The sequence below is a fragment of the Cololabis saira genome, chromosome 5 (assembly GCF_033807715.1).
Source record: "Cololabis saira isolate AMF1-May2022 chromosome 5, fColSai1.1, whole genome shotgun sequence".
NCBI classification, from domain to species: Eukaryota; Metazoa; Chordata; class Actinopteri; order Beloniformes; family Belonidae; genus Cololabis; species Cololabis saira.
The window spans coordinates 32,045,699-32,061,006 of NC_084591.1; the positions used below are offsets into that span (position 1 = coordinate 32,045,699).

A 15,308-nucleotide genomic window follows, 5' to 3' on the forward strand; every position below is an offset into this window, starting at 1 on the left:
GAAGGACCAAGACCAACGGAGACATGTTCACTTCAACTTTATTAATAAACCGTCTATCACAAGACAAGTCATCCCCAGGTGGTTTCCAGAGACCAGAACATGACCCTGATTAATTATTACATAAACAAGAGGGAAGAAACTTTGACCAGGACCTGGACCTGCATCATAAGGGGTGTTGTGCCACAAGGAGATGCTGTTTCAGTTATCAAGAGAGTTATTAATAATTGTCCTTCGACAATTATTAATAAGGTAGATTATTTCAAAATGACTTAATCAAGACGGGGCACCACCTGAGTTTATCAGGAAAATGATAACTACAGCAAGATCAGTCTCAAGATGAATTATTCTACAGAATAATTCTTGAAAGGTGGAATCCGAACACAGGTTCCGGCAACCAACATTAGCGGCAAACGTGCGCAAAATAAACAAGGACGATTTCTTTCAATCAGAATTTATTTACACCAGTGTCAAGCATATGGTAAAACAACTCTTCGGATAAATTCTGATGGCTCACTACATTAACAGGGACAAGAAATCATATAATGCAAATCTTCCGATCATGTGTGTGTGTGTGTGTGTGTGTGTGTGTGTGTGTGTGTGTGTGTGTGTGTGTGTGTGTGTGTGTGTGTGTGTCGGTAGCTCAGAATGGCTCGGGAATTTATGACCACGATAAGAGTCTGTATCTGTGTGTGGTGATTAGTAGGAGAGCCAAACCACCACAGGAGGCAATTTGTGAAAATGGGAGATCATCAGTCAAGATGTTTTGACATTGTGTGGCAAACCACAAGGGTTGGTGTTGGGTCCTAAATTATTCATCATGTACATCAATGACATACAGTATGTAAGAAATCACAAATACACAAATGTATCTTATTGCAGATGACACAAATATAATTGGATCAGGTGAGAATTTACGGGAACTTTTGGACACTATTACTTCAGACATCAGAACGTCAGCAGCACACAGCAGACATCCACACAGGCAGGTGGAAGCAGCAGCGGGATGACCAGAGGAGGGGACCGCGGGTCAGCACGCAGCTCCTGAAGCTCCGGCCTGCAAATATGCACACAAGAGAAAAAAGGGGGCCAGCACAAAAAACTACAAGAACGATGGACAAAAATGATGGCTATGAGATACTTCTAATAAATAAAAAATGGAAAAGGAGAAGAGAGCGAGGGAAGAGGAGAGGAGAGGAGAAGAAGGGTGAGAGACACCGCCCAGTGGATCATGTCAGTGCCCCCCTGCAGCATAGGCCTATAGCAGCATATCTAAGCTATGTTTGAGACTAACTATTATAGTCTTGTTCTATAGCTGCAGCTATGACTACTGACTCTAATACACTAGAGTTTACACTAACTAGAGATTTACTAACACCAACTAGAGGTTTACTAAACAGAAAGGTTTTAAGTTTAGTTTTAAAGGTGGAGGTGGTGTCAGCCTCCTTAACCCAGATTGGAAGTTGGTTCCATAGTAATGGTGCCTGATAGCAGAACGCCCGCCCTCCAAATCTACATTTAGATACTCTAGGAACTACGAGTAAACCTGCACCCTGGGAGCGGAAAGCTCTGCCAGGAACATAAGGCACTGTCAGGTCTTGCAAATATTGCGGAGCTAAGCTGTTGGGCTTTATACGCAAGTAATAAAATTTTAAATTGGATTCTGAATTTTACGGGTAACCAATGGAGCGAAGCTAACACTGGAGAGACGTGGTCTCTCCTGCTGATTCCTGTCAGCACTCGGGCTGCTGCATTCTGGATCAGCTGGAGCCTATTCAGCAAATTACTTGGACATCCTGCTAATAACACATTACAGTAATCTAGTCTAGAAGATACAAACGCATGAACTAGTTTTACTACATCACTCTGCGAGAGGATTTTCCTAATCTTTGCAATATTACGGAGATGGAAAAATGCTATTTTACAAACCTGATTAATATATGGTTTAAACAACAGATCCTGGTCGATAACAACACCAAGGCTTCTCACAGTTCCACTGCAAGCCATCGAAACACCATCTAATCCCTTCCTAAAATGCTCTGGACCAAGAATGATAACCTCTGTTTTATCTGAATTTAGAAGCAAAACCTTTCCAGACATCCAATCCTTGATGTCCCTAAGACATGCCTGCATGCCAAGTTTAACTAACGGTTCTGTTTCATCCGGCTTCATAGACAAATAGAGCTGCGTATCATCAGCTTAGCAATGAAAATGTATGCCGTGATTCTGGATTATTCTTCCCAATGGCTGCATGTATAAACTGAACAAGATTGGCACTAGCACTGAACCCTGCGGAACACTATAACAGACCCTTGACTGTTCTGAAGAAACCTCATGTACATGAACAAACTGGAACCTGTCAGATAGATATGATTTAAACCAACGTAGAGCTGTCCCTTTAATCCCAACAACATGCTCTAACCTGTGCAGTAAAATGCCATGATCTATAGTGTCAAAAGCAGCACTGAGGTCCAGTAGAACCAGTATGGACACTAATCCCTTATCTGAGGCCATAAGAAGGTAATTCGTGACTCGAACCAGTGCTGTCTCTGTGCTATGATGCATTCTGAACCCTGACTGAAAGACTTCAAACAGATCATTTCTATACAAATAGTCACATAACTGGCTTGAAACTGCCTTTTCCAGAATTTTAGATACAAATGGAAGGTTGGAAATTGGTCTATAATTAGCTAAGGTGTCTGGGTCAAGAGAAGGTTTTTTGAGTAAAGGTTTAATTACTGCGACTTTGAAAACCTGTGGCACATATCCTAAACTTAGGGATAGGTTAATTTGGTCCAGTATTGTCGTACCAATAAGAGGAAAAACATTTTTGAATAGTCGAGTCGGGATGGGGTCTAACATACATGTGGTTGACTTCAGCTCAGGGAGGTCTATAGGATCAAAACAGTCTAGAGATAAGTCAGAGCGTAGGGAAGTCGCTAAAGCTGAAGAAACGCTGACAGCCGGCTGGTTGATGTCTTCTCTAATTCTGTGATTTTACTGTTAAAGAAGCTCATAAAGTCCTCACTACTGAGAGCTGCAGGAATGCACGGCTCATCAGAGTTGTGACTCTTTGTCAGCCTGGCTACAGTGCTGAACAGAAAACGTGGGTTACTTTTGTTATCCTCTATCAACGTTGAATAATAAGCTGTTCTGGCTTTGCGAATGGCTTTTTTATATACTATTAGAATATCTTTCCATTCACGATAAGAGTCTACAGACTTACAAGAGTACCACTTCCTTTCCATTTTACGCACGTTTTGTTTCAACATGCGGATATCTGAATTATACCAGGGAGTTAAGCTCCTATGGTTGGAAACCCTCCTTTTCAAAGGAGCAACTGAATCTAAGGCTAAGTGCAGCAGATCAGCAGTGTTCCTAGCAAGGAAATCAACATCTGCAGAGGCAGAACCCAGGTCACTGGCCTCTACTACTACTTTCCACTATCGTAAGATGAGCAATGGCCTCCCTATATTAAATTAAATATTAAATTAAATGTATTACCAAATCACCTGCAAAAAGTGTTTCATGAAAGAGAGGGAGGGTATGATTTCAGGGAAATGCTTAATTTTAAGATCCAAAGATATAGAACTACGATAAGGCTATGGAACAGACTGAGTGAGTGTGGATCTGAAGCAATGTGCAAACATCAACCAGTTCAAAAAAATATATAAACAAATGATTTTTACAAAATATATGAAGGAGCTTGTGGGGGGAGGTTGTGTTTATATGTCTAAGTATACATATGGGTATGTGTATATGTTTATATGTGTACATATAGGTATGGAAATATGTGTATTTGTGGATGTTTATATACGTGTATATGTGTGCGTGTGTGTATGTATACGCGTGTATCTATACATATATGAACAGAAACGAGTATATCCGTACATATGTATGCTTTAATGTGTGTGGAAATATCTTTGAGTAAGAATTTTTGTAATTAATAAGATTGTACACGGGTGTAAATACATTCACATCGTAAATAAATAATATATGCTTTACGTATAAAGGATTACAGGGACTCGGGGTAATTAACTCAGGTGATTAATACTTGGATATACCACAATTTATATTTATAAAATTCTTACTATTAATTTGTGAAACCTTTAACTATGTCAAGTTTTTCTTTTCTTTCATATTTAATAAAAAGGGTCCAACTGAAAAAATAGTATTGAGTTCAAAGAGTAGGAGTTTATACGTTTTTTACTTCTTCCTACTCATTTTTTGAGCCTAACACATTTGATATTATATTCATTAATTCTCTTTTACTTTGTTTACGATGGTACATTTATTATTTAATGATTACTTTTTTATGTTATTGATTTATTGTTCTGCTGTTTTATTGATTTATTTTTTTGTGCTTATGTTCGGAATAAAAAATATCAAATCAAATCAAATCATCAGACAACGGCGATCCTTAAAATAAAACCTTTATTATATAAAAATGCTTTTGATACAAAAAAGTGTAAATTACATGAAGCATTCTTGGCTGAGAGGATATGAGATGAGGTCCAGGTCCGACCGGTCCACCAAGGTTCGGGTCGGGTCACTGCTCATAAAACCTCCTCCCAAAACAACCAGGACTCTTCTGGACCAGATCTGCTGGTTTTTAATCAGAGAAGACCATCCTGGAGGGTCAGCAGTTCTGCGTTGATTCTGGTCCCAGTCTGAACGCGGTACCACCTCTGAGATTGGGTTTCTGGTCAAGAACCATAAAGGGGCCTGCTGGGGACTGTGAGACCTGCACGAGGTACCAGGAACTGGGGAGCAGACCTCAGGGCATAAACTTCGGTGCACAGAAACAACGGTTTTGATTCTTAAAAGTCCAAAACACAAGAACCCAACATCACCAACAAGGTGCCTTGAAAGGGTTGAAGCAGGTGGAGGACGCAGCACCAGCTCTGACCACCGGGGGGCAGCACGTCACAAACCTCTGCAGGGACGAGGACTGCCCCACTGATAGAAACCAGCTCCACTTCCCGTCACAAAACCAGAGCAGGGTTTCCAGAGAAGCCCAAAGTTAAACATTTGTGGTTTCTGTTGGACTTTGGGTCACCATGGAAACCGGTAACTCCCGGTCAGAGCTAAGATAAGATAAGATTATCCTTTATTTCTCTCTCAATGGGGGAAATTCACTTTGTGCAGCAGCAGTACCCTCAACACACACATGCAGGGAAAGAAGGGTAAAAAGCTCCCAGCTGATCTGCAGCTTCCCCAGTATGTTGGACTCATGTCAGAGGATCTGAGATCTCTGACACGAGTCAGAGATCACACTGTTCTGAGACAGTGACTGTGTTTACATGCAGTCAAAAACCCTTTTAAAACCCGAATATTAGCAATAACCCGGTTTTGAACAGCCATGTAAACACCAATAACCCCTTTGAATAACCCAAATTTGCTCATATTCCGGTTTTTGAAAACCCGAATATGAGCCCTGGGTTACTCCTTTTCTAACCCGAATATTCAGTCATGTAAAAGCCAAATGGAATATCCCCATGAAACGGAACAGGAATCTGTTTTCTGCACATGCTCTTTTCGCAAGGAATCCTGGTCTTTTGAGTCCAGGATGTACTTCTAAACACGGAGAAACACAAGACTAGATCACTTTTGGAGAAAGGAGGAGACTAATCACTTCATAAATGTAATGAAGGATATGAACATTTTGGCATTTGTAGACGCTAGAAAGTACCGGGATAGGGAGATTTACAAGAAGGTGAGCGAAAAGTTGCGCAAAGCAGCATTTGTTTTGAATTTGGATACAGGAAGAAGAAGCGGAAATAACGGGAATTGCATCATGACGTTCTCCGCGCGTCGCTGGTTTGATCGGGATATCCCAAATGATTAATTACCATGTATACAGGGATAACCCTGTTTCCTCACGCATGGAAACAGATTATTCCGAATGTTTCAGTAACAGGAATATTAGTAATAACCCGAATTTTGACTGCATGTAAACGTAGTCAGTGTGATCAGAACTGGTACTGCCGGGTGGGCTTGCTTTAACTCCCCCCCAGCTGTTTCACATCTGCCGGTACGCCTCTGGTAACCCGGTGACCCGGTAACGGCCGGCCGGTGACACTGACCTTTCATTCGCCCCAACGTGTCGCACATGAACCTGCTGCTATTCATTCAGTCTCTCCATGCTCTCACATGATCAAACGCGGACCGCAGGAGCCCGACACGTGACCCGTACAGCTCATACACCCATCCCCCCAATTATCCACCCACTCATCCATCCATCCATCCATCCATCCATCCATCCATCCATCCATCCATCCATCCATCCATCCATCCATCCACTCACTCACTCATTCCTCAGACATGAACCTGAGCAGGACCAGGACGGGACACGGTATTCATACTGAAAATCAAGATCAAGCAAGCTTTTGCCCTTCTGCCTGCGGCCTCCAACGGGACGCCATTTTTCATCCATTTACATGAGAGACACATCAGGACGTCATGACGCAGACACAGAGACCCTCAGGCCTGAAACACAAACATCTACGCAGAAAAGTGGAGACTTCATGTGAGTCCAGAAGAGTCATGGCGCTGGGAGCAGGTGAGCTTCTGCACGCCGCTCGGTAAAACCACCGGTACGGAAAGGGCTTTCATCTTGCGCACGTGCAACAGCTTCACAGGTCCATGCTCGCTCGCTACGTGCACGTGTGGTCGGAGAGCTGCGACGCCACCCGGCTGCAGAGAAACAGCTGAAACACAACTAACCTCTGACCTCTGGGCGCAGGTCTGCTCCTGCAATGAGCCCAGAAACTCCCACTTTCAAGCAGAAATGGAGGCAGCGTTGGCGGCGGGGGGGCCCGTCGCTTCCACGCCGCCGCCCAGAATTGATTTAATCTAAAATTCTACTTTGTGCACTTCAAGTGCGTTTCTTCTCACACAAATTTGTGAGTTTAATAAATCAGAAATTCTGAATTTTCAGAAGCAAATTTAAGAGTTTATGAGGTGGAAATTGAGTTTTTCAAGCCAGAAACTCTCCAACCTGCAAGTGTATCAGGCCACTTCTGCACTCCGCTTCCCCGCGGCTCAGGGAACCCGAGCTCAGCGCCGCGCTCACGCTGGCGCCACGGGCCTCAGCTACAGTCAGCTTAGCTAGCTTATTTTCTGGATCAACGTGAATCTGAACTTTTCATCTGCAAATCTGTTTCCTTCTTCCATCACATTCACGCGTCACCACGGTTCATCTCAGAGGGTTTGACCTCCTGCATCAACTGGAATTTTACAGAGTCTGGGTCCTCCAGCAAGAACCGAGCTTAGGGCCCCCAGAAACCGAGACACGACAGTGCCAGAGGGAGCTGGAGGAAAACCACAGAGGTCCACAGGTCATTTAAAGCAACATTAAAAAAATACACAAATATCCACATGTAATTTTGTTGGCGGGCTGCAAAGCGACGTGCAGCCCGCCTGAAAGTCAAGCAGCACGTGAGTCCAGTTACTTTAAGTTATTTTCCGACAGAAGGGCGTGGGTCATCAGACACAAGTGAAACTGGCATTTTAAAACTCCTTAGTGTCACTTTAAGGCAGCAGCATGAGGCGTTCAGGTCCTGCTGGGACAGTCAGAAGTCAGAGACCCGAGTTGATAGGAGGATGTTCATGTCTTCATCATCCTCAGGTGACAGTGATTCTGCCTTCAGGCATGACTAACATGATGGAATGACCGTTGTGGGACGGGTGGGGGTGGGGGGGTGGCACTCCAGCTCATAAACCGGATCATAAACCAGCCGCGACTGGAAGTTCTTTTCCCGGTGAAGTGAACCGGACAGGGACCGCTCTTCATCTCCGGGCCCTGGGCTGTGGGGGGTCATGAGGAGTCGGTGCAGGGGGAGGGCGGAGGGGGACACAGGTGGAAGTAGGACCGCTCTGTGGAGGGGGACGGGGGGCAGCTCTCCTCCGCCGACAGGTACTGGGAGCGGGGCGTGGGGGGCGGAGGGTACGGGTCAGAGTCTGAGTTCAGGTCCATGTAGTACTTGTTGTGCTTGCCATGGTTGCCGTGGTTACCGTGGCCCGATGGCTTCCACCGGCCGACCGACGACGACAGCCCGGCCGCGGGGTGGTGGGGGGTGTAGTCGCTGTCGCAGACGTCAGTGCTGCAGGGCGTGGTCGGGGGGGCGGCGCCGCGGATCGGGTGGTAGTGCCTGATGGAGAAGAAAGAGTCACGTGTGAAAGAGTCAACTTTCTATCCTTTTATTTAATAAAAAGAAGTCAAACGGAAAACAATTCAGCAATAATAACTACGGCAACCACAGAGCATCATCCGGCCACCATCGTGCTTGATCTGGTGGACCCTCGAGAGACCAGAGGTCCAGAGACACCGTCCCTGATGTGGCAGGTCAACCAGGACTGTCCTGCAGCATCCAGAGCCAGAGCCTTACCCTGCATTCACACTGAAAGCGTCATGGGCATCATAGGCAGCCGGCACCATTCATTTTCTATTTTTTCTTTTTTTTTTATCCCGGTTTTTTCCCCCATTTTATCACCCAGTGCTCCTACCTAAGTGACAGTCCTGGGCATTGCCATCCTCTACCAACCCCACACTGAGCTCAGTTCTCCTCCTTAACCTGAGGAGTGAACAGGCCGCTTCTTTTCACCAGACAGGGTGGGGCTTCTCCGGCCGGACGTAGCGCGTGGAAGGATCACGTTATTCCGGATCCTCCCCACCCCATCTGGTGCCCCGGCTGGCCAGAGGGGGCAGTAGAGCCCAGGACTGCTGCATGTTTTTGTGAGGGTAGCTCACATTAGCCAGTGTTGTGCATGAACGCGTTCAAATGAACGCGTTCATTGAACACGTTCATTTCTGTGAGAACGTTGAACTGAACGCAACATATTTACACATAAAGAACTTGAACGTGAACTAGTTCATTCTGCAGATCATGAACTGGAATTTGAACTGTTCAGATTATGTGAGTTGCAGCTTCAGTGTTTAGGTCCAATTATTACGGAATAATCCTTCTTATTTCACCAGCGGGCGGCACGCACATTTAAAATGCTCGACGAGCCAAGTGCAGTCTTTACGAATGAAGGCTGATTCATGGTTCCGCGTTACACCAACGCGGAACCTACGGCGTATGGTTCGCGTCGCTGCGTACCTTACGCAGTAGTCGTCGCCGTTGATTTAACGCGGAACCATAAATCAGCCTTGACGGGTGAAGAGAGACGTTGCAGTCGCAGCGTCAGTGAGCCATCAGATGATGATCCGCTTATCATTATCTGCGAGACTTTTACACATCATCTCCCAAAGAGTCTGACGGTAGGAAACTAACCTTTCTGTGCAAATTATGTCCACCTGCGCTGAGAAAACAAGTCTGAGCGTCTGCCTCGTCAACTTCAAATTTGAAACGTCATGTGGAGTTAAAGCATCAGTCCAGTGTGAGGAAATATCTGCGAGTCCTTAACAATCAAAAAAGTTCCCAGAAAGACCAAGAGGTCTGATTTCCCAGTAACAGGTAAACAAATTGATAATGCACTACAATGTTGGAGATTTACAGCCTCTGAATAAAGTTGAAACGCCACTAGGACAATACATGATTGTATTCAGCAGGGGTCTCCAACCCTGTCCTGCATGTTTTCTTGCATCATCACACCTGATTCTAATTAATGATCATTATCAGCTTGTCATCCAGGTCTGCACAAGTCTGTTAATGACAGTCATTTATATCAGGATTCTGAGGGGAAATATCTAAAACATGCAGGTGATGGGGTCCTGAGGACCAGGGCTGAAGACCACTGGTAAACGTTGAACAGTTTTAGGATAGGGTGGCGTTTCATTTGTACTTCTCACCTAAAAATATTGAAATGAACTGAATTTGAATTAGTTCAAAATGAAAATGGTAAACTATGAACGTGAACAGTTCATTTTTAAACTATGTGAACTGAACTTTGAACTAGTTCATGAGAAGTATGAACTTGCACAACACTGACATTAGCTACCCAAGGGAACACGGGGAGAACATGCAAACTCCACCCATGGTGTGGGCATCATAGTCATGGGGGGAACTTAACACGCACTTCAGCGCCCACAGTGAACCCAGGACCTTCTTGCGGTGAGACGGCTGCACTACCAGCTGCGCCACCGTGCCCCTCATTTTCTATGAAAACGCGCGTCGAGAGGCAGCGGGAGCAGCGTGTCCATTTGAAGTTGAAAAATCTGAACTTTATGCAAATGAGCAGCGGCGACGCCGAGGCGGCGTCCAATCACAGACCGGGATTCCCGAAGCGAGAAGCCTCAATGCAGATTGTACTTTCATGTACACACAAACGTACACTCATTCACATGCGTACATGAGCAGAGCTGTGCACTAACAAACTTATTTTATCAGGAATTCATATATTTCATCCAGCAAACTGACATTTTTGCTGATTTGACTGCTGTTTTTTACCTGAACTGATCATGTGAAATACTTAACTGACTGTGATTGATTTTATTTGCGAATGATTTTATTTGCTACATTGATCCAACGCAAAATAATTAAAAACCGTGCTTATTAATCACAAAACACAGTTTAAACATCATGACTAAATCCGCTCCGACCCGGTGTGTCAGTGTACACCGCAGACAGACTGCAGCTTCACCGGGATCAACGATGGTTGATGTTGATCCAGGACCAACCTGGTTAAAGAGCATCAAACTCACTCTTATCTATGTGGAAATGACGCGGAAATATAAAGAAGGCTTCTCAAAGTGTGATCTATGGTGAAATAGGAAACTGAAGATGTGCACGCTATATATAGATATGTGTAGGCTATATGCACTTTGTTCCCTCCAGTTCTGCAGCGCAGCTTTAGCCCCGCCCACTGCAGGTGTCGACAGTGCATGCAGCTTTCAGTGTGAATCCACCAAGCAGCGAGATGCTGGCGTCAGGAGATTTTTGACGCTTTCAGTGTGAATGCAGGGTAAAGGACATCTGGGCAGATCTCATCCACCCCTGGTGCCACCGAGGAGCTTCTCCTCAGAGCCAGAGACCCCCCACTGTACACAGCACCAACCACCTCACAGCACAATGAAGGTCCACTCAGACAATGGAGATCAACTCATTCTTGGCCCCAGACTCTGGGGGTCCCTAGTGGAACCGCAGATCCGGATCCAAACCCTGGCAGTCGGTAGAAGAACCGCAACTTTTCTACCCTCCGCATTTGTGACAACTTATTTGTGCCAGACGAGCAGAGCTCTGGGCAACACAACCTTAAAATACAGTGAGTTGTAGATGAGGAAGGTGAGCAGAGACCTGTAGGATCTGGTGGTGGACGGACTGTTGGACGAGTAGAAGACCTCCGTGTTGTAGAGAGAGCGGTCGGTGGCCGGAGAAGGAGGAGGGTTCAGGATCTGCAGACAGAGAACGTGTTAATCAGAATCACAACACAAAGGGGCACACGTGCATGTGTGTGTGTGTGTGTGTGTGTGTGTGTGTACCTGAGGGTAGAAGGCTCCCTTGGTGGAGGAGGAGCTGCTGGACGACGCCCCGGTCACATGGTTCCGGTCGTAGAGCGGCGCCCCGCTGCTGCTGCTGCCCATCAGACTGACCGAGCTCATGATGGACTTCCCACAGGAGATTCCTGCACACAGGAACGCCGCCGTCACACCTCCACCCGTGATGGCGGCCGTACAGTAATCCCTCGCTCTAACGCGGTTCACCTTTCACGTCTCGCTGCTTCACGGATTTGCATCGTGCATCGTGTTCTGCATTCTGATTGGCTAAACAATCTCCCCCGCTTCTTCACTTCCTGTGTCAATAACGTTGGTCGCTTAGCAACAATGCTGAGAACGGCCAATGAGCTTCAGCAGCAGCTCAAGAACGGGAGTCTTTAATGAATCGTTCATTACAGTCTCAGATATAATCGATGGGGGCATGTCAGTTTATAAGAATCTTTTTGCCCAGAAGAAAAAAGAGCGACAACAACGACCCATAACTATGTTCTTCTCTGGAAAAAACACACCTGCACCGCGGGCGGAGTCAGGATGCAGCGGCACCGTCAGAAGAGCAGTGAAATACACGCGAGTCACAATTTGTCCTACTGTACTTATTGTATTTTTTTTCATAATCATTTTTCGTTTTCTCCCCTTCAAATCCAATTAATCGGGTCGCGTTGAGGTGGGGCTGGTCTCTGCACTTTGAAGCCTTGTATAATAATTGTAAAAAAAACAAAAGGTTGCTACTTGGCGGATTTCACCTATCACAGGTTCTTTTTGGAACGTAACCCCCGAGAAGAACGAGGGATTACTGTACCGAGCGCCGTGTGTGTGACCTCACCTTGGAAGGTGCCGTGCTGAGAGCCGTTGGGGGCGATGAAGTTGAGGGGGACGTGGGGGGTCCCGCTGATGTACTCGTGGGGAAAGGCGCCGTTGGGGCCCTGGTAGCAGCGGCACACCACCCGCTGGCACACGAAGTACGCCCCCCCGATCACAAACACCAGCAGGATGATGGCGATGACCGGCACGATGGGTTTGGGGTCCGGGTTGGGGATGAAGCTCGGGGAAATGTGCTCTGCAAAGAAGTCATCATTTACAACACGGAGTTCTGATAAAACACGAACAGACGGGAGAGTTGTGTTCACGTGCTGTCGTTACCACAAGCGAGCTCATCGGACCCGTCGGGACAGTCGGAGTAGCTGTCACACTGCTGCTTCTTCATGATGCAGCGGTTATCAGCGCAGCGGAACTGGCCGGGGGGGCAGATGGCTGCGGACCGACAGAGACGGAGGTCAAGAGGTCATGAACCCTCAACATTAAACCCAGTACAACACACAAGAAGTTCTCCTGAAGTTCTCTCAGGACCAATGTAAGATCGACAAAATCATTTAATAAAACAAATAAACTGTCCTGGACATAAGTGGTGGATCCTCAACTTAATATTTAGTTTTACAACCTTCTTCATCAACCACTTCAGTCCAGAGAGGAGTGTAAAGCTCAGTGAGAGCGTTGGTTACTGTCAAGACAAGTGTGTATACATTTATGAAGTGTGTTGTGTGTGTGTGTTGGGGGGGCAGCCTAGCTTTAAATCTTAGGTACCAACATCTGACAGAACCCATTTTTTTCTTTTTCTATACTAATTTTTATGTACTATTCCATCAACCTGCCCAGGGACTACAGGTGGAAAATAGCAAGCTGCTACAACCTGGCACAATGCATATTCTCTTGTACAAGATTAATATCTTATTGTGCACTGTGCCTGTTTTGAAATAAATAAATTACAAATTACTTTAACCATTCCTACAGTACTCCTCCATGAAAGAGTGGGGAGGGAAGATAATGGTGATGAGGTGTGAGGGGTCAGTGTTTCATTGGTAAACGTACTTTCGCAGTCGTGCTCATCAGACTTGTCAGCGCAGTTTAGTTCCCCGTCGCAGCGTCTCTCAGCATCGATGCAGGTGCCTTCATCACACTGAAACTGGAAGGCAGAGCAGACGGGGCAGTTTTCTTCATCGCTGCCGTCGTCACATTCAGGGAAGCCGTCGCAGCGCCAGGCCATGGGGATGCAGTCGATCTCCCCCGTGGAACAGGTGAACTGCTCTGTGGAGCAGGTGGGAGGCTCTGCAGAGGGAGAGGCCGGTGAGGAGGGTCAGGGTTGTGGTGACCACAACGACAAATCACAATGACAAATCTAGGCTGGTTATCTAGAAGACAATGGTCTACTTATACTTTGTTACATTTTCTGAGGAATGTAGAGGTGACACGATCTCCGAAACATAATTTTGCTCATCATGGTTACAGTAAGGGAATTACATCAGAAAGGAGGTTCCTACTACCAAGGGTGAGAACGGGTCTGATACAGAGAACTTTTCTTTACAGAGCCATGGTTGGCTGGAACTCTATATCAGTTCATATTTCTCATGTAGGGAGCAAAGATTGGTTTAAGATTCAGTTGAAACAATATATTTTAAAATCTAATGAATTATGATGTCAAAAAGGAAGAAAAATCCAAGGCACTCTTCTTCAAATATAAAAAGCCTTTATTTAAATTGGCTATTCCATGTGGAAAGATTAAAAAAGTGGGTTACAGCCCACGCGTTTCGGCCTTCCTCAGGGTGTAACACTCAATACATGGATTCTCCTGAATGAATTATGAATTATGATTTGACATTTGGAAGGAAATAGAATTAAATTTGAATAGAATTACAGGTAGTGTAAACCCCATCACAATAAAGGTGAAAAGTGGTCAAGAATTCTAAGATAAGGTCATTTCAGGCAGGTATTGTTTATGAAGGTGTTTTATTTGATTTCATTTCTATGTATTTATGTCTGAGAATGATGGTGATTTAGTTATCCTCTGTGTTGTCTGTGACTAAGGGAGATGTGTCTATTATTGTGTTGTTTGTCATGTATGTCTGTTATGTATTAAGTGTTAATTTGTGTGTTGTGTGTACAGTATGTCGGACCCCAGGAAGAATAGCTAATGCTGTTGCCAATGCTAATGGGGATCTTAAATAAAACAAACAAACAAACATGTATGGGGAGGTGAAGAGGAGGAGGTGAAGAGGACACAGGAGAAGAAGTGAAGATGAGGAAGTGAAAAGGAGGAAACGGAAAAGGAGGTGAAGAGGCGGAGATAGATGAGGACGTGAAGAAGACATGGAGGAGGAGGAGGAGGAGGAGGAGGACATGGAGGAGGAGGAGATAGATGAGGAGGTGAAGAGGACATGGAGATGGTGGAGGAGGAGGAGGAGGAGGAGGAGGCAGAGCAACAGTGAGCAGCTGAACATCAAGCCAGCAGCTGTTTCACCTCCACAGTGCAGCAGATCCTGCAGCAGCACCAGGTGCATGGGACAGGAGCAGCGAGGTGTTCCGTCGCCCTTAGCGATACAGATGTGAGAGCAGCCTCCGTTGTCACGGGAACAGGGGTGGGATGCTGAAAGAAGACAGATGTTATTAAAACCACTGAAACCGCTGTACTGGCTTGATCTGGTGACAGGGAGACCCGTACCAAACTCCTCCGGGTCCATCTCCTCCACCGCATGGATCGCCGTCAGGTAGGAGATCCGTCCCTGGACGCGACTGCGACCGTCTCCGGTCAGTTTGTCCACTCTCTCAATCATCTGCTGCTGTCGGTCAATCCAGTAGAGGTGGTCCCCTAGAATGGCCAAGCCCATTGGCTGGAGGATGTTGGAGTCCTGCAGGACGATGCGATTGGCCCCTGAGAAGTGATGGGAACATGGGAAAGAAGTAAACTTCACTGCTCTGGAAAAGGTTCAAGCATGTCAAAGGGGACGAGTCCAGTTCCCAGCAAGCAACTCAAACAACAAACAGATGTTTACGTGCAGGACCGCGGAGCAGCTCGTCTGCTCCAGATTCACAACCGCAG

General features: G+C 45.9%; 1 protein-coding gene across 1 annotated transcript in view; it reads right to left on the bottom strand.

The window, feature by feature from the left end:
* Positions 1–4,413: 4,413 nt before the first annotated feature.
* The window catches only part of lrp5 (low density lipoprotein receptor-related protein 5), a 53,177-nt gene continuing 42,282 nt past the window's right edge, over positions 4,414–15,308 (bottom strand). Inside the window, exons 22-29 of the mRNA XM_061721571.1 lie at positions 14,931–15,140; positions 14,730–14,855; positions 13,304–13,540; positions 12,578–12,688; positions 12,261–12,494; positions 11,423–11,565; positions 11,238–11,335; positions 4,414–8,150 (exon numbers count right to left, since the gene is read on the bottom strand). Of these exons, the coding sequence (XP_061577555.1) occupies positions 7,817–8,150; positions 11,238–11,335; positions 11,423–11,565; positions 12,261–12,494; positions 12,578–12,688; positions 13,304–13,540; positions 14,730–14,855; positions 14,931–15,140 (1,493 nt within the window). The 3' untranslated portion in view covers positions 4,414–7,816. The remainder of the gene's footprint in view (positions 8,151–11,237; positions 11,336–11,422; positions 11,566–12,260; positions 12,495–12,577; positions 12,689–13,303; positions 13,541–14,729; positions 14,856–14,930; positions 15,141–15,308) is intronic.